This window comes from Canis aureus, chromosome 14, assembly GCF_053574225.1.
Source record: "Canis aureus isolate CA01 chromosome 14, VMU_Caureus_v.1.0, whole genome shotgun sequence".
NCBI classification, from domain to species: Eukaryota; Metazoa; Chordata; class Mammalia; order Carnivora; family Canidae; genus Canis; species Canis aureus.
The window spans coordinates 56,903,711-56,922,286 of NC_135624.1; the positions used below are offsets into that span (position 1 = coordinate 56,903,711).

At 32.9% G+C, this 18,576-nt stretch overlaps 1 protein-coding gene across 24 annotated transcripts in view; it reads left to right on the forward strand.

The window, feature by feature from the left end:
* ADGRL3 (adhesion G protein-coupled receptor L3) overlaps positions 1-18,576 on the forward strand; it is an 856,301-nt gene that overhangs the window by 719,316 nt on the left and 118,409 nt on the right. For all 24 annotated transcript variants that reach the window (XM_077848164.1, XM_077848162.1, XM_077848167.1 and 21 more), the window contains 3 exons: positions 2,807-3,027; positions 15,074-15,140; positions 16,895-16,986. In XM_077848164.1, coding sequence (XP_077704290.1) covers positions 2,807-3,027; positions 15,074-15,140; positions 16,895-16,986 — 380 coding nt within the window. The remainder of the gene's footprint in view (positions 1-2,806; positions 3,028-15,073; positions 15,141-16,894; positions 16,987-18,576) is intronic.

Here is an 18,576-nt window from a genome sequence, read left to right on the forward strand (position 1 = left end):
TTGATCAGAGCAGAATATGGAGGAAAGTTAAGTAAAAGCATATGGGGAAATGGAAGAGTATCTTTCCCAAAAGATAAAAGTGTTATTTTCAAAGTTTATCACATACTTTTTTTAAAGTTTATTATTATTTTTTTATTAATCTCTGTACCCAGAGTGGGGCTCAAACCCATGACCCTAAGATCAAGAGTTGTGTGCTTTTCCAACTGAGTCAAGCCAACCACCTCTATTGTATACTTCTTTAAAAAATGGTTTATATCATATGAAAAACTTCACATCTGAGCTGAGTTTTTCTAATTGACATATTTGGAAAAGAGTTTAAGCTATAGGTCATTTTTAGAATTTATAAACCCTTCCCAAATTTTGTTTGACACATTGTATTTGCACAAGTTCTGTTTACATCTTTAATGTCCGCTTTGTACTTGACTACAAACTACATTTAGTCATATCAGAAAATAAAAGGAAGGAAGTAGGGAAAGAAAAGGGAGAAGAGGAGCAGCACTAGCCAACTGCTTTTGGTAAAATGAAACAGAAAATATGAATAATAGATAGAATTTTAATTATTCCACAGAATCTATGCCTACTTATACTTTTTTTTTTTTTTTTTTTTTTGTGAGGCCTGTTCTGTTTACTAAGGACTCATGCACATAGTGCACATTTGGCCTCATGACTAAAACTGCAACTGAAAAGAAAACTTCCATTTTTTAGAAGATGTGTAGGCATAATAAATAATTCATTCACTTAATGCTGTTTTCTGGTATGTGTCCATAAGTATGGAGTACTTTACAATAAAAATGCAGTTGAATTCATGTTTGTGATTACACATTCATGATTAATGGCTGTAAAGGGTACAATTATGGTGATTATACTTTTAATTGGTTATCATATACAAATGTGACAGCTTTTCCTATAAATGCATATATATGAATAAGCAATCAAAGTGCACATTTTTTCCCCAAAAAGTAAAGCCTTCTGATAACAAAAATTAATAGTTGAAGTTCTAACTCAAAAAAGCAAGAAATGGAAAACTGTGTTAGTTTCCAAGAAGAAATCATTTCATCCTGTTGTTAACCTGCAATTCAATTGATGTGTAATTTCTTTTCATTTAGAAACTTTCATTCTTACTTTTGTTTCCTGAAAATCATATGGTATGATAAGCTTCACCACATGTTGCATACTGCACAAAACTCACTCCTGAAAAGTAAAATAGAGAAGAAAGATGGACATGAAACATTGGAGTAGAGTGCATCTTACCCCAACCTGCTTTCTTCTTGTTGCTGGATAGGTGTCCTCTTCCTGACTCTTATGTGCTCATGAGGCTCTGCTTCCTCTCTAGTCTGACACTGGACGTCCTCATCTCCCTTCGTTGTCATCTCTCTAACTCAGTGAAATTGACCTGCTGCTTGTCTCTTTCCCAAGGATTATACTCATCACTGAACCACAGTAATCTGATAATGTTTATAATTTTGTTGCCCTTTTCTAGTAAGAGATACCGATTTTAGTTAGGATTTCTTTCTCTCTCTTTTTTAAGATTTATTTATTTACTTATTTATTTGGGAGAGAGAGAGGGAGAGAAAGTGTACATGTGGGGGAGTGGAAGGGGCAGACAGAGAGGGAGAGAGAGAATCCCAAGCAGACTCCTCCATGCTGAGAGTGGAACTCCACCAGACTTGATCCTACAACTCCCAAGACCACAACTTGTGCCAGACCCACCCACAGTCAGACACCAAGCTGATTGCACTACCCAGGCACCGCTAGGATTTCTTAAGTAAAAAATAAAGACCCCAATCTCCCCAAGGAGTAAGAATTTCAGAACTGAGATTAGAAAATTAATATATGGTCAGATGAAACTTGTAGTACCTTAGAGAATATGCCAAAATAAGGACTGGCTATCTTTTTTTTTTTTCATTTTTTTTACCAAGCTTGTATAGCCCAACATTTCATAGAATAACAGAAAAATGAGAGGAAGAAAGAACTCCAGAACCTTTTGTATTATTTTAACCAGACTTGCTTTTATACTTTGCAGCATGAACTTCCCAGTGCTAACTTAGATCTTTTCTGAAACCAGGCAGGGAAGAAATAACCCAGCCCATAATAATAATGAAGAAATGATCCCGTCACAGAATACTGTAATTATTATATATTTTTTTAACTTTCAGAGCTTTTATTCTCCTTGGTTTTAATGTTTCTCTTTCATTTACAATTGAAGAACTTAATGTGTTAGAACACACATGTTTATGGCCAAGAAAAATAATGCATGCGATGTTATTTTTAAAACTGCAGGCTAATCTCAGTAATAATTATCAATAAATAAGCTCTTATTAGAAGTTTTTCATAAATTATTTAATAATGTTTCCTTATTATCATTCTATGCTGTCATCTGTAAGCCCTTCTTAAATAAAATGTCGAGGGTGGTTTTTAATGAGGTTTTATTATTTTTTAAAAGATTTTATTTATTTATTCATGAGAGACAGAGAGAGAGAGAGAGGCAGAGACACAGGCAGAGGGAGAAACAGGCTCCTGGCAAGGAGCCTAATGTGGGACTCGATCCCAGGTCCTGAGAGATGCTCAACCGCTGAGCCACTCAGGCATCCCTATTTAATGAGGTTTTAAAATCTGAATTTTAAAAAATAAAAAAAAATAAAATAAATAAAAATAAAATAAAATCTGAATTTTAGGAATCTCATCTAGATTACTTTTTTGCAGACCTGTTGTGTTACCACAGTCTTGATAACTGTTAATTTTGATTTCGTGGTACTTCGTGATACTTCGGTTGGTTGTTACTGGAGTCCTTTGTTGCCTTCCCCAGATTGCCTGTGCCGTTTTCGCTGCGCTCTTACATTTCTTCTTCTTGGCCGCCTTCACCTGGATGTTCCTGGAGGGAGTGCAGCTCTACATCATGCTGGTGGAGGTTTTTGAGAGTGAGCATTCACGAAGGAAATACTTCTACCTGGTGGGCTACGGGATGCCCGCACTCATTGTGGCTGTGTCAGCTGCGGTAGACTACAGGAGTTATGGAACAGATAAAGTGTGAGTTTATGTTTTCTTACCTTTTTTTTTTCTCTCTTTTGGAATCTAGTTGAAATAAATGCTTTGGCTTTGCTTGGAAGCTAAGGTCTTTCTATTATCTCACAGCAAAAAATGATTGAACTGGAGAAACAAATGGGGATAATTTGATTCACGGGGATACTTTTGTTGTGATATAAAAAAGAGAAAAAAGTCTGAGTCAGTAGGATGCTGTTTAAAACAGCTTAATTTTCCCACAGCTACATCAGAGCCTTGAGTAATTATAAGAAGATGATCGTTTTAATATCTTTCAGAGCATTGAGGCATTTGTCAAATGAAGAACTAGCTATGTCAGAAAGTGTGTATTCAGAGGACAGTGTAGTCTCTGATATTAATGGCTTCTCTTCTTCCTGACCTGTCAGTTCTAGTCACTAGAAAGAAATTTATATCATTAACAGAAAGAGAGACAATAGGAGCAGGGACAGCTTATTATTCTCCCCCACTCCCCACCCCCGTTTTTCTAGGGAGTGTCGTGTTATAGTGATGAATTTTATTTTCAGTATACATTCAAATTGGTAAGACATACATGTAGAGATGTCAAGAAAGGAAAGGAATTCAGTGCAAAATATTTTTGTAATCCACATAAATATAATAGTTGGCATTCTGAGAATGAATGAAAGTTTCAATAGAAAAAAGATTCAAAAGAAGACCAAGATAGATCTGCGATGAATACCCACATTTAGGACATAGTTTGAGGCAGGACAATAAAAAATAAAGACAAGAGTTGACTGGAGCCTTAAAAGAATGAGAAGCCTGTTTCAAGATGGTGTTTCAGAACACCATCGGCAGTGTTCTATATCAAAGATAATTCAAGTAGGATCAGCATGAGGAAAAATTATTTGTCCTTTGCAACAATTATTTTGGCAGTGCTGGAAGTGGAAGCCAAATTGGAAGGTTCGAAGAGATAAGTCAATAGCAAGAAAGTAGAGTCTTAAAGTATTATCTACACTGTGAAAAAATTTGATAGAGAAATAGTGAAGAGATTAACTTGTAGTAACAGAAATGAAGAAGAATTTTTAAAAATGAAGTCCAAAGAATGTCTAGGGTGGGAAGAATCGATTTGATGGGAGGAGATTAATAGAGGGGAAAATATCTTAATACCTCTTTGTATTTAATATATAGACAGGCTGAATGAAAGGGAAAGGTCCTAGGGGGATAGAAAGGCATAAGATTATACTTACAATTAAGAAAATCTTGATTTAATAATGGAAGTGGCTTTGGAATTCACCTACTCCACGGCATTAATTTTAAAGATTAAAAAATCAAGGACCAGATAAATTAATTGCCTTGCCCATGGTTATAGAGCTAGATAGTGGCACATTTGTGATAAAATAAGTCAGATTTATTTCCACTAAACTAGTATGTTTTTGGAAAAGTAGAATGACCCCTCTCTTCTGAGATGAGTGTGAAGGAAAGAACAGATAATATGAATTTTGAAAGTGGAAGAACTTTTCCATCAAGTAGAAGAAGCTGACTTTTGCTGAGTGAATAGGTGAGGTCGTGTTGAGAGGATAGGAGATTTGAAAAGCTTTGAAATGAGCACTATGGAAAATGTGTTAAGGAGCCAATTAGACATTAATAAAAAGATTTCCAAGCAGTAGTGAAGGCTCAGATGAGGTTAGATAACATCAATTTGTACAGAAGTTAATAAGCCAAATTTCATGACTTTCCACCAGCAATCAGCAGCCTGAATATGCTGGCAATAAAGCAGCTCACTTCCCAGAAGAGAGGATTCATAAGGAGGGAAGACAAGCAGAAGCATTATTGGGAACATAGTTAAAGTGGAATATGTGTGGGTTCAGAGGCATGAATAATACGATTGAAAGAAGACCATCTTACCTTTGCTGAATTTTTTTCTTGAGTATAGGGAAGGCTATAAAAAGCCATTTGTCTAAATTAACAAATAGTAATTATTTTTTAATCTGATTTTTATGAATTGTGCTCCAATCTAGTTCATTTTATGAATACCAGTGACAACTGTGGAGCAATTTAGAATTAGATAAAAATATGAAAAGTGTTTGCTTCTAAAGACCTCTTAGAGGAGGGGAAATTAGGTAGATCAGAAGTTTTTTTTTTAATAATACTTTTACTGATATAATTTACACACTACAAAATTCACCTCAGTAGAGTGTATTTAGAGTGTACACCTCAGTAGTTATTAGTACATTCACAGTGTTATGCACCCATAACCACCATTTAATTTTAAAACATTTTGATCGCCTTAAAAAGAAACCCAAAGTAATCACTCCCCTTAGGTCATAGGATTTTTACATTTTAATTAATGCATATCCCATCTAAGATACTAAATTAAGCGATACAGTTATTTGTGACCTTATACTATTTAAATATTTTCCTTCAGTAATTCCATTTTGCTGTCTTACAGTTCCTGATTTGCTTTGATTTTATGTTTTTTTTTCTTTTTAGATATTTGCAAATTTTCTTGTTACTAAACTGACTGAAACTTGTTTATTTTGTGTTTTAGTCATTTATTTTGAGACAGATGTCATTTTCTGGATAGTAGGAATCTATCTTTCCTTAAAATCAATAATATGTAAGTCTCTTGTGACTGTTCAAGCTTTGGCCATCATTGTTTTAATTTCCTGTACCATAACTGGAAGCTCTCATTTACTGACATTATTACTGTGTGGGAATACAGGCTAATTTACTTCCCAGGCACTGATTTAAAATAAGCCTTCATAATAGTTCGGTTCCACAATTATGATTTTTCCCAACACAAAGAGCAGGAAAGCAGATATAGAGAAAAGGGAGGATAGTTGAAAGAGGAGAGAAAAGAATAAGGAAAATTACTTTAAATTCCATCACAGGCAGACAAAGACTGTTTAGTGTCTCATTTGTACATTTTAAATAAATCGTCCACTGAGAGACCTTCAGAATACTTGGAAAAAATGTTCAACTTCTACCGATTGGGAATGCATCCAATCCAGTGTCTATTTTGCCCATAGAAGAAGCAGGTGTTAAAAAAGAAACATTATTCAGGCATTTGTATTTACTTGAAAAATCGAAATGAACAGATCATGTTTTCCATTAGGAGTTTAATCGAGATACGTTCTCAAAGAAAAATATAAACAATGAATTTTTACACAACTTGAAGGATTTCTGCGTATAGAATTATATATCTTGTTCCTTATTATCAAATCTGTCTTTGTTGCTTCACACTCTATTACTATAGTCTATTGCTTTTATTTGACTTTAGATGGCATTCCTGATCCCTGTTCATCTCATGACTCTTTTTCTGATGTAAATCTACTAACCCAAATTGTGCTGTTGTTTTATGCCTGTTTGTTTGCTAGTTTTACCCTCTTATAAGCTACATTAAGTTTTTAATACAAATATATAAAGTATACAGTCTTAAATAAATTGGAATTAGTCAGAATTCAGACATGTATTTTCAGCCCTTTTCTGTAAATTCTTATTAAGCTCAATACAATGAATATTTATGTCTTAGAAATCTACTTCACTTATTTTTGGAACTTTGTTATTATTAAATTTTTACTTCAGTTTCAGCAACTTTAGAGTACATCCAGAATAAAACCATTGGATATGTATTATAGTAATCCAAATAATAATGAACATTCTTCCTTTTTCTCTCCTCTTAATGTATTTAATTATATTTTATTATACTGACAATGAGGTTTTATCACTGAAACCTTTAATAGTAGTAATAATAGCTTACATTTCTAAAAACTACAGAATCATGTCAATGGAAAGAGATAAAATTAGAAATAAATTAGTTTTGTAGGTTAAATAAATGTTACTTTGATACAAATAGTGGTAACTATCATATTCCATCTGGCTGATGGAATATGATGTGTTTTTCCATGAAATGTTAGGTTGTTGAACTGATTATTATGTACAAAACACATACACACAAAGCACACATAATTTGATTTTGAGAAGTTGCTTAGCTTGCAATGCTTGCAAGAGAATTTTATTATTATTTTCTGATGTTGTTTAATCAAATCTTTTTATCTGTACTCACATTATTCTCAAGAATGTACTTAGAATTACATTCAGTCACAATAATTGGACATTTAAAAAATTAGATTAGAAGACCAGGATAATCATTTAAAAGAAAAAAGGAAAAACCTCTCAGCTAGTGGACCACAGTTCTAAATTGCACTGTTAACAATGGGCATTTATTCAGTTTTATCTCTGTTTTCGTATCTTCCCTTAGTATCTCTTATACTTTTATTCATATGCACATTCAGTGAAGCTATCCAGTAAATGATACTGTCAGAAGATAAAACCTGGCATTGACTTAACAATAATTTAAACATGGCTGATTTACAAATTCTGTGCTAGATACTTTTATTTTATGATCTGAAACTAATTAGTTCATGTAAACTTTAATTACCTTAATATTACCAAAAATAGAAACTGCTTTAACAGTTAATTTTTATTTAAAGAGCAAATCACATTTTAGTTTATACCACTTTCCTCACAATCAAAGTATACAATGGAAAAAGGAGTGGTTAACAGGATGGGTAAATTGGAAAAGGATTAGGAGTAGGTTCCAGGAGGAAGGAAGGCTCTGGAAAGAAATGAAGTCCAGGGAACAGCCCAAGACTTAAAAATACAGGCTCAAAAATTAGTAAGGGGTTTCCAAAAGATGTCAATTAGGGTCATAAACATTTATAATGAATCAGAACATCCTTGAGTACTAGAAGCATAACCAGGGTCTTAAAAATAATTGAAATCAAATTCTATGGTCTGAAAATTATTATAAATCATCTATTAAGTCTTGTATTTGTCTCTCCAGCTCACTAGTTTAAGGACAACTCTAAAAGAGGTAGTGTCTTCTCTGCTTTTAGCATCCCTGCCCTCAGTTTCTTTGTTTTCACTTCATTATTTAACCAGGATAATCATTTGGATAGAAAAGTGATTATTGATTTTTTTTTGAATACCAGACTATAGTATTATTCAAGAAGGAACCTAGCCAAAGAGCATTGACCCAGATGGAGATACCTGGCTGACTCAGTCAGTAGAGCCTGTGACTGTTGATCTTGTGGCCATGAATTCCAGCCCCACTTTGGGGGTAGAGTTTACTTAAGAAAAAAAAAAAAAAGAAAGCAAAAAACAAAACAATAACACACATTGGACTTGATAGTATCTGCAAGTTATATGCACAGCGGGTTTATAGAATATATTTCACAATTTCAAAGCACTTCAACCCACTCACAGAAAATTATATATTCATTTGGATTAGCTCTCCAAACATATTATTATATGTTGTAAAATATTCCCACTGGTAACATTTCATTGACATGAAACATCTACCTTATTGAACATATTATTACCTTTTTTTTAAAAAAAAGATTTTATTTATTTATTCATGAGAGACACAGAGAGAGAGAGAGAGAGAGGCAGAGACACAGGCAGAGGGAGATGCAGGCTCCATGCAGGGAACCCAACGTGGAACTTAATCCTGGGTCTCCAAGATCATGCCCTGGGCCGAAGGCAGCTCCAAGCCGCTGAGCCACCTGGGCTGCCCATATTATTACCTTGATTTTAGGCTTGCCAATGGGAAATAGGGTAAATAACGAAGAAGTATTTTTCATTGACATAGATCAAGATGATTATTCACTATGTGTGTGGGGAGTACTGGGTATGTCTACATGTTATTTTACTAAAGGTCAAAAGTGTGTATGTGTATGTATGTGTATGTGTATTAGAGATTGATGGCTCTTGTGTCAGCATTTCATCACCTGGGAACCCTATGATTAGGCATAAAATTATAACAATACATAAGAATTGGGGATTGAGCATAATCTTTTCTGTTAAGGAGTTAGATAATAGTTCTGATGTTGATTTTGAGTTCATATTTGAACCAAAGAAGTATAACTAACTGCCACATCTAGACATCACTTTTTATCATAACTCCACTCACTAGAAGGTTACAATAAAAAAAGAAAAAGAAAAGCACATGTTGATGAAGATGTAGACAATTAGAATCCCCACGTACTACCATGGGCAATGTAAAATTGTGTAGTTAGCTACTTTGGAAAACAGATCTTCTGTATGTTGTATGATTCCACATATGTAAAATGTCCAGAACAGGTAAACCTTTAGAGAGAAAAAGGATAGTGGTGGCTAGGACTGGGGAGAGAGTAGGGAAGCCTTTGGGAGTGAATTTGGTAGAGAAAGGGAGGAGTGACTTTAGGTGGGTACAGGGTTTCATTTCTGTGCCATGAAAATATTCTAAAATTCGATAATTTTACAACTTTTAAATAGACGAAAAACATCAAATTGTACATTTAAGTGGATGATTTAAAATTAATATAAATTATATTGCAACAAAGCTGTTTTAAAATACTAATTTTTTTACTAACTTATTGAGATGAATTTATATTTTAAAAGATCTAATATTTCCACTTGAGACATGTTTCAATAACCTATGCTTTATATACAGCATGTAAATTTCTCATCTACTCATTGAGAACTTATAAATGTCAACAAAACTAGAACTTTTATTTATAACTCATATCTTGGTTTTCTTTGATAAACACATAGTAGGCCCAGGGACTTTGGAGTAAGGTAGACTAGGATAAAATTTGGCTTTGCTAATTATTAGTCATGTGGCTATGGGTAAATCAGTTAGTTTTTCTGAGTTTCATTTTCCAATCTCTAATATGGCACCTTGCAAAACTATTACAGTTTGAGAATATGTGTTCTTGTATATATGAGTAAGTACATATGTGTATGTGTCTGTGTGTGCATATATGCATATATATATATTTAAGCAAGCAGGCATGTAAAGTATCTGGCATATATAAATGTTTATTAAATTAAAACTATTATTATTACTGATACTATTATTTGGCTGATCCAAATGAAGGAATACAAACTTTATGATTAGCAACATTGTTATAGTCATAAAATAAATTGTTTTAAAAGCATCCATTTATAGAGAAGTGATGATAATTCTTATGCTGCTGCCTCAATTAATTTAAGCAACATGAGACAGTAGGAATTATTCTAACATTTAGTATTAATAAATTAAAATACATAGTGCTTTTCTAACCTTTGTAGTTCACCATAAAAATGTAGGATGCATTTTGCTGAAGAAAAACATTTTTTTTTTTTTTACAAAATAACATATTGGGGACATGAAGATAACATAACCTGCATTTTATGTATGAGATCTAGTTTTGAATTCTAAGATCTAAAACTGTAGTTGAACCACAAATACTAGTCTTGACTACTACTGATCACGTTCCATTCCTGCATCACTCTGTCAGTATTTTTTCCAGTTCATGTACTTGCTCACAAAATATTTCAAGATTAGATGCATGAGTGTGCTGTGATGAAAATGGCATTAAAGGAAATTAACGTATTACGCAGCAAGCTTAGAACTGGAGTTACTATGCTTGAAGTATATATTTGTCCCTATTCCTCTTCTCTTCCTTTTTTCTTGTCCCAGTACTCTTTATTCCTTCTTTTCTTTCCCAATTTTACCAGATCTATGTTACAGAAATATAAAGAGATCTGCATATGTTACAGAGAAAAAAGATTATGTATTATATAAGCTCTCATAACCTGATATAATTAAGCCTTGTAAATTTTATGGTCTAGTAGTAAGCCAAAGATTGTTTACTGGCTATATTTAAACTCACCAAGGATGAGTCAGTCTGAGACTTAGGGTCCTATAGAAAAGGAAGCAAACACCATTTTAACTTCTGTTATTTCAGAAAACTGGCGAATAGTCAGATGTCTGCTTTGATAAGCTTGAGTTAAACAGGCAACAAAAATACAAAGACCCAAAGCATTTTAATGGCAATATATTAAACATGCTAACTTGGAATAAGAGTCTGGTAATTGGCTTTACCATTTTTCTAAGTACAGAACCATATATTTTTAAATCATGAGAAAATAAAGTGGTGAGTATTTTAATAGAAGAGAATAAGCTTTAGAAGTATGGTTTTCAGTTGTCTTGTTTTGAGAAATTAAGTTGTTACATTATCGTATTTTTCTCTTTTCTGAGTAAGCATGAAATTGATACCTGCTGGATTGGTGACATCTTTGAGGAAGACTGATCCAGATATCAACACTTTATTATTTAATTTGCAGTAATGTGTCTTATATTTTAGAAGACAATTCTGGAGGAGAGTAGTAATACGTCCTTTTGGATTAGCACCAGTTCTTTAGAATATTAAATCAATAAACTTGTATTAATGTAGTAAAACTTCATCAAATATATAACAGTATATGCAGCTTTTACAATTTGAAGAAAAAATGCTACAAAAAGAAATTTTGTGACATCTTTGTATTTAAGCAAGTGGAAAAAAAAAGTCAAGGCTTATGATACATGACAAGTGTTTCTTTGAATTCCAAGATATATGAAGATTTTTCAGTATTACTTCAAATAAGCACCTGGTGAGGCCAGAATGTACTTGTTTTTCAACTGCAAGTCATCTCTTTTATTAAAGTACTGCTATAAACACACTCTATAAATTGTACTCATATAACCAAATTTCATTAAAAAAAGAAATTGATATATCTTAAAAATTAACAAGAATAGTCTATGAGATTATTGATTTCACAAATTAAATGTTACTTTAGTGATAAAGGTAATTTTTAGATAAATTATATCCTCCAATAGCAGGTCTATCTGGCCATTTGCAAGCTGGACTTTATTGCGCTTCATGTAATCAATCATGTGTTCCTCTAGCATTTTCGCTATATCCAAGTGATATTGAATGGCCTAGACTTATGGAACACCATGATGTGGGATATAGGTGCCCATGCAAGGAATAAGCACCCCACGTATTACTGTCCTTTACCTTAAAGCCATGGTGCATTCTTTCAACATTGGCACAGGAAACTCTGAGAAGGAATCAGGCAAACTTTTAAGGTAGTTAATGGGAAAGAGAGGAACTGTGGAAAGCTCTGCGAAAGCCAGCATGTGGCCAAAAACAACAGCAGGTGTGGCCATATGGCAATCGAATTAGAAAAGGGATTTTTGCCACACTGCCTTCCAGAAGATAGTCAAAACCAGGCAGCACTTGTGGAGGGATGATTTACTCAGTACATTTTAAGTGTTTCATATTGCCTCTTACACTGTTCAATTCCAAAGGGAACTTAAATCTATTACACCAAATAGATATTGAAGCATTTTCTTAAAAAATAAAAAAATAATAAATTTTAAAGTAATTTCAGTTCTACATTTAATGATCATTATGCCAAAAGCATGTTTATTTCTCACCAAGCATTTGCTGAAACTGTTTTCAAAAAAGAAAAGCTTTTTAAGGCTAAAATTTAATAACGTTTTATTTTAACAACACATTTGGTGAGATTATTTAACATTTTAAAATCCCCTACCTTGTCCAAGACACTCTGTAATAATATACTTTAAATTATTTGTGTAAGAAGCCCTTAACCTATAGAATAACATTTTCCAGAAATTCTTGAAGCACATTTTCCTTTAAAAAGAATTTGCTGAAAATGTGTTTTGCTTCTCAGATTAGCTCTCAAAAACTTGTTTGACCTACTAAAGAACAGGAGCTATACTAGTAAGGTTCATTTTCAATTTTATAATTTTGTTATTAGTATTGTATTATCTTATAATTTCAGCAGCATTCTTGGAGTGTGTGTGTGTGTGTGTGTGTGTGTGTGTGTGTGTGTGTGTTTTAATCTGGGGAAATGTCCATGCTTTGTCTTTTATTGTTCTTACCTTGAGGGAAAATATTGTCTTTGTTGAGAACCAAGAGAGACTTGAACATTTCCCTTGCTCCCCCTCCACACTTAGACACACTTCTATTAGAGTGATAACAAACTAGCCTATGGTCAGCATGAAGATAATAGTTCATATTTCAAACTTAAATTTTCTAGTTTGTTTCTGCTTATTAGCAGCACCACACTTTTACTTTCCATGACCATATTTTCAGAACAACAGACCAATAGGAAGATACCTACTCAAACTAATAGCTAATAGTTTAAGTATTGATTTCTTCCCTATAACAGCATTTTTTCAAATAGTATTATTATGTATATCTTGAATAAACAGAAATCATCTGCCTATGTAAAAAATGTGAACTAGTAATCAGGTTCTTTTTGGAGTACAAATATTATATTTCTATTGAAATTAGTTTACATATATTTAACTTAGTAGACGAAAGTCCTAATTTGTTGTTTTAAAATTGTGTTTTTCAGGGTATATGATTATTTTTGTTTTGCCTAAGAATCTAGGTTTTAACCTTTTTTAAAAAAATTACGTTACAGAAAAGTAAAAAGAAAAACGTAATAAATATCACTGCCTCTGTCACTCAAATGTTACACTGCTGTATTTTGGCATGTCACTTCTAGTAAGTATTTAAATAAAACATATGGTTAAGCCCCTTTGGTTGACTTTTTAGTCTTTTCACTCTCATGTGAAAGGCAACCACTAACACGAGTTTGAATTTTTCTCCCTTTCAATTAAAAAAAAATACATATGTGTATCTTTCAAGCATATGAGTATTACTTTTAATATGTAGCTTCAACAGCTATGAGCACTAACCCCATGCAGTTCAAAATCCACATCTAACTTTTGATCCCTTAAAACTTAACTACTTACTTAGTATTGACCAGACAGAAGCCTTCCAATAATATCAATGGTCAATCAGCTTGTATTTTATGTTATATATATATATATATATATGTATATTCCATTCTTATAATAAAGTAAGCTAAAGGAAACTACATATTATTAATAAGAAAATCCTAAGGAAGAGAAAATACCCTTACAATACTGTACTGTATTGACTGAGAAAAAATCCACATGTAAGTGGACCCATATAGCTCAAGCTCTAGTGGTTCAGGGGTCAACTGTATGTTCAAAGGTATATGACGTATCATATATGGCATAGATGCTTCATGTTACTTTTTCATTACACTTCGTTATCATGATCTATCTTATTGATATGTAAAGATCCACCTTCTCCCTTTTAACTATTTTACAACATTTCATCAAAGAAATGTTCTCTTCAAAGAGAAGAACGTTTTATTGATCCAGTCATCTACTGATGGACGTTGATAAGTTCCTTTCTTTATAGTATATCTGCTATTCCATTCATTCTGAGGTTTAAGTAACATTTTCATAATAATCAAGAAATATTTATATACTTTGGATTTTCAGTTTTAGACCACCTAGCAGACCACTCTTGAATATTTTCCACTGGAGATGTTTTCTTTTTTAATTGTACATCAAATATAGCAAAATGGCAAATAATTCAAGATATGATTTTTAACATCAAATGTAATTTGTTCAAAATTTACATTAATCTTTCTCATAACTAGTCACTTCCATTTTGTCTTCCTGTCATCCTGAAGAATGAAAATGTAATTTCCCAGAGGCTTTAAGAATTGGGAGAGTATTAAATGTAACTGAAATTAAGTGATTAATAATTTACTTTTGGGTCATGAATCAACTTCACGGGATGCTAAGGATCATTTGCAACCCCAGAAGCACTGGCAGTAACAATGCACTTTTTAAGACTCAAGAACTCTCAAAGGTTGGCTGCCCAACCTAATTAAACTTCAATCTTCTGATACCAAATTTATTTCTTCTTTGTACTGAATTTCCTCAGATCTTCTTGACAGGAAAATGTCACTTTGCCTGACAGCTGATAGACAGGTTATGTAGCACCATAATTGGAGAGAAAAGGATAGCTTAAAGCTACTCGATTTAATGGCTCTGTGTATGGCTTTTTCTCTTTCTTTTCCTTTTTTTTTTTTTTTTTTAAGGTTTCTATGACAGACACAAAAGGCCTTAGCAAATAGGCCTACTGCCATTTTTTCCCTGTTTCCTCCAGGAGTAATTATCTTACTCCATCAATAGTGCTGTCAGAAATTGGGCACATAATTCAGCATTTAAATGAACAAGCAATGTAATATTTCCTGTCTCCCAGTGGAATGCTTTGCAGCTCACATTCTTCTCTGTCACTCGCTCACTCTTGATGTATGGCCCATACCCAGTCCTTGAATGCATTCTCTCCCTTGTGTTTCATTGCAGATGTTGGCTCCGACTTGACACCTACTTCATTTGGAGCTTTATAGGACCAGCGACCTTGATAATTATGGTAAGAACTCCTCATTAACTGCGTGTTTCCCAGGTCAAGAAATAAAACTTCCACTCTCCTTGCACTGACTATCTTTGATTTATATAGATTATTTGGGGGAAAGCATCTACTTATATGACCCTATATGACTCAAGCAATTAGACCGCCATTAGATTCTACTTTTATATTGTAAAATACTTAATCAAAAACGTTGGCGAAGAAAACATGCATTTGCAAATGCTTATGTAGGACCATAGCTCCTTAGGAACCCGCCCCACAGAAGCCATTTGGTTTTGTAGGCTTTTGAACAGTGATGACTTCAAGTTTCACAACAATGTGTTTCCTTTCTTTTTCATTTAGATAATTTGAACTATGAGTGGAATCAGATATTGGAAACAAGACACTATATCTTAATATTCCTTCCAGCTTTGTTTTTTGTATAAATCTCAAAAACTTTAAAATTCAAAAGGATTTCACTTGAAAATAGCACAAATAAGTTAAGCAAGCATTCTGGAATCATACTTCCTTTTGTGTTTTTAGATGCATAATGTCTTGATTTCAAATACAAATTTTTTATCCTAATTTAGATTCTGTTTTTGGTATTATTTATGTACTTATCATTCCATAATACAAAATTGTTCTCCATTTTTTAAAATAAAATGGGCTCTTGATTTGAAATTAGTTACAGGTCTACAATTCACTATCTGAAATCCCTTGAAGCAAGTATATTTTAGAATTCAGAAAGTTTTCAGACTTCAGAAAGATAATGTGGTACACGTAATGCACAGGATATAATATTCCTAGTAGAGAATAAGCAGTTGCCCCAAATCAAACACATCAACCAATACTCACAGTAGGGACTAGGCAAGACTCTGAAACAAAACACAGTAATAATTCAACAGGAAAAACAAATGGAAAAGTAAGAGTAAGTGGAATAAAGACAAAAGAGCCTTACATCAGTACTAATCAGGTTTTCCCACCAAATGGGTTTAGGTAAGGTTAGGCTTTTTCACCACACAATTAATTTCTTAAAATGTTCACTTTTCAGACTTTTGAGATTTGATAAAGAATTATAGAACTGTATTATTGATAGTCCCCACCAATCCTAAATTTTAGAACATAGAAACAAACCAGGTCACAAAGGGCAATTCAGTGTGTGGTTTACATATATGTGATGTATGAAATTCACACTGGAACTTTTTATCTCGTTTTATTTTAAGTTCTATGCCTTCTCTGCTTCCAATGAAAAGACAGTATTGCTAAGAGTTTCCTGGACTTTAATCCTAGTTTGTTGTAGCATTAGAATTTAACCACCATTTTATAATCCTTTTGATCTAGCTATTCAAAAATATATTGATTTTAGTAATTATAATTTTGTAATATAGCATTTCAAAATATATCCCTAAATAACAAATTTGGGGCCATGTTCAGATGATAAAAATAGTAACACACACATATATATATGTGTTTTATATATATATAAACATCTAATTGGCTTTGAGTTCCTTTACAGTTTCCACAGCATCATTCCAACTGCTGCTATTTTGTATTTGTATGTATTTTCACATAATAGCACTGTGTAACTCATTGGTATCCCAATTCCCTAAAGTGGCTTCTTGCCTTTACTAAAATACCAGGCAATCATCTATGATCAAATTCCTTTATAAGTATAGTGAGAGCTAATTTCCCAGAACAACTCATCTATTATGGAGAATAGATTTACTTTTTTTCTTCTATTCCAGTTACGCTACATAATAGTATTTTTTACATTGCAGCTTAATGTAATCTTCCTTGGGATTGCTCTATATAAAATGTTTCATCATACTGCCATTCTGAAACCTGAATCGGGCTGCCTTGATAATATCAAGTAAGTGATTTTTCTTCTTGTTTTCTTTAGCCAACCTAACTTTGGAACTCTAAATAATCCCAACTTTTAATTCTATTGAAATCTTGTGACAAAATGAAGAGGATCAGTGTGTTGTCTTTTGCTCAATAAGATCATTTATTGACTGCTGAGGTAACTTGATCTGCTTGAAAATCAGTAAAATGAAGCTGTGTCTTAAAAAAAAAAAAAAGATTTCCCCTAAATTCTGATTTGCAACACGATAAGATTTTAATATGTGCATTTATTATTTTGTCCTGAAAGCAAATACAAAGTTTCTGTATCTGGGCAGACTGTTGTTTCTTGGACCAATAGCTGTATCAGTTTCCTGACACTCCATTTCCCCTCAGGAGCAATGTGAAGAGAGTCAGATGGTGGCACCTGCAAGTACTTAAAAGGGAGATTTTACACCACAGGAGAGGAACCCCAAGATTATTAATCTGGGCATTTGTGGAGGAGCTCTTATACAGCTGCCCTCCTCTCCCGAGAAAAGAAGACAAAACTCAATTCCCTAATGTAAAATCAGGCCTATGGTGTATAAATATATAGCTCCAGGCTTTCACCCTCTTTGAAATGTTAACATTTTCCTCTTGGGAGGAAAATCACTCCAAAAGTCTCTCACTATCTATTCAGCCATCTTTTAACTTCCAAGGTTTGTCCTTTAACCCAAATTCTATTTTTCTATGCTCAGAAACCCCTTGCTACACAGAGATAGGAAAATATTCACATTCTTTCCACTCTAGTAGTACTTTTATATATACACAAAAGGAAGCGAATTTACATTTTCTGAAATGAAAACTAGTTCCTCAGTATAACCAAAAATTTTATCTCATTCCTTCAGAGGCTGTGACATTTGAGAAAGATAGTAACGCGGAGATGTATGTTAGTCATTAACTTATCCTATATTAAATTGCAATTTGTATGTAATTTGCCTATGCTCTGTATTAACTGAGTTAAATGTCTTTATTTAAATGAATGTGCTTTCAGAAGTTTCATGAGGTCACCTGTGACTTTCGAACATTCTTCTCGAACTACCTCAGATAGCAGCTATGTCACCCATTTTCCATCTTTCTACATTTAGTGCCTGACAGTCTCTTACTCATAGTAGGCCCTTAATGAATGTTTATAGCATTGCATTAAAGACTAGTGACAAAAGTGTATTGACATTAAGTGGTTAATTTTGTTGAAGGAATCATCTAATTTAATTGAAAAGAATAGCTAAGATATTAGAAAAAATAATGTGATGGAGCAAACTAGGAGTTACCTACTGTGTGTGGTAGACTTTTGTAGTTCTTAATGTTACTTAGTTGAGGTAATAGTCATTATTTTGTTGGATTATGTACAATTAGACTGCCCTTCTAAACTGTAGTATTGGTTCTTTGGACGATCTTTTCCTGATGAAGTTGAATTTGGATAAATAAATAAATAGGCATTTTATACTTTTACTCCCTTTAGTGTAAATTACAATGTCTTTGTATTTGTTATAGTATAAAACAAAAATGCACATAATACTTTGGTACTATTTATGTTGTGTTTTAAAAGTACTATCAGAAGTAAATACTTTTATATTTACAT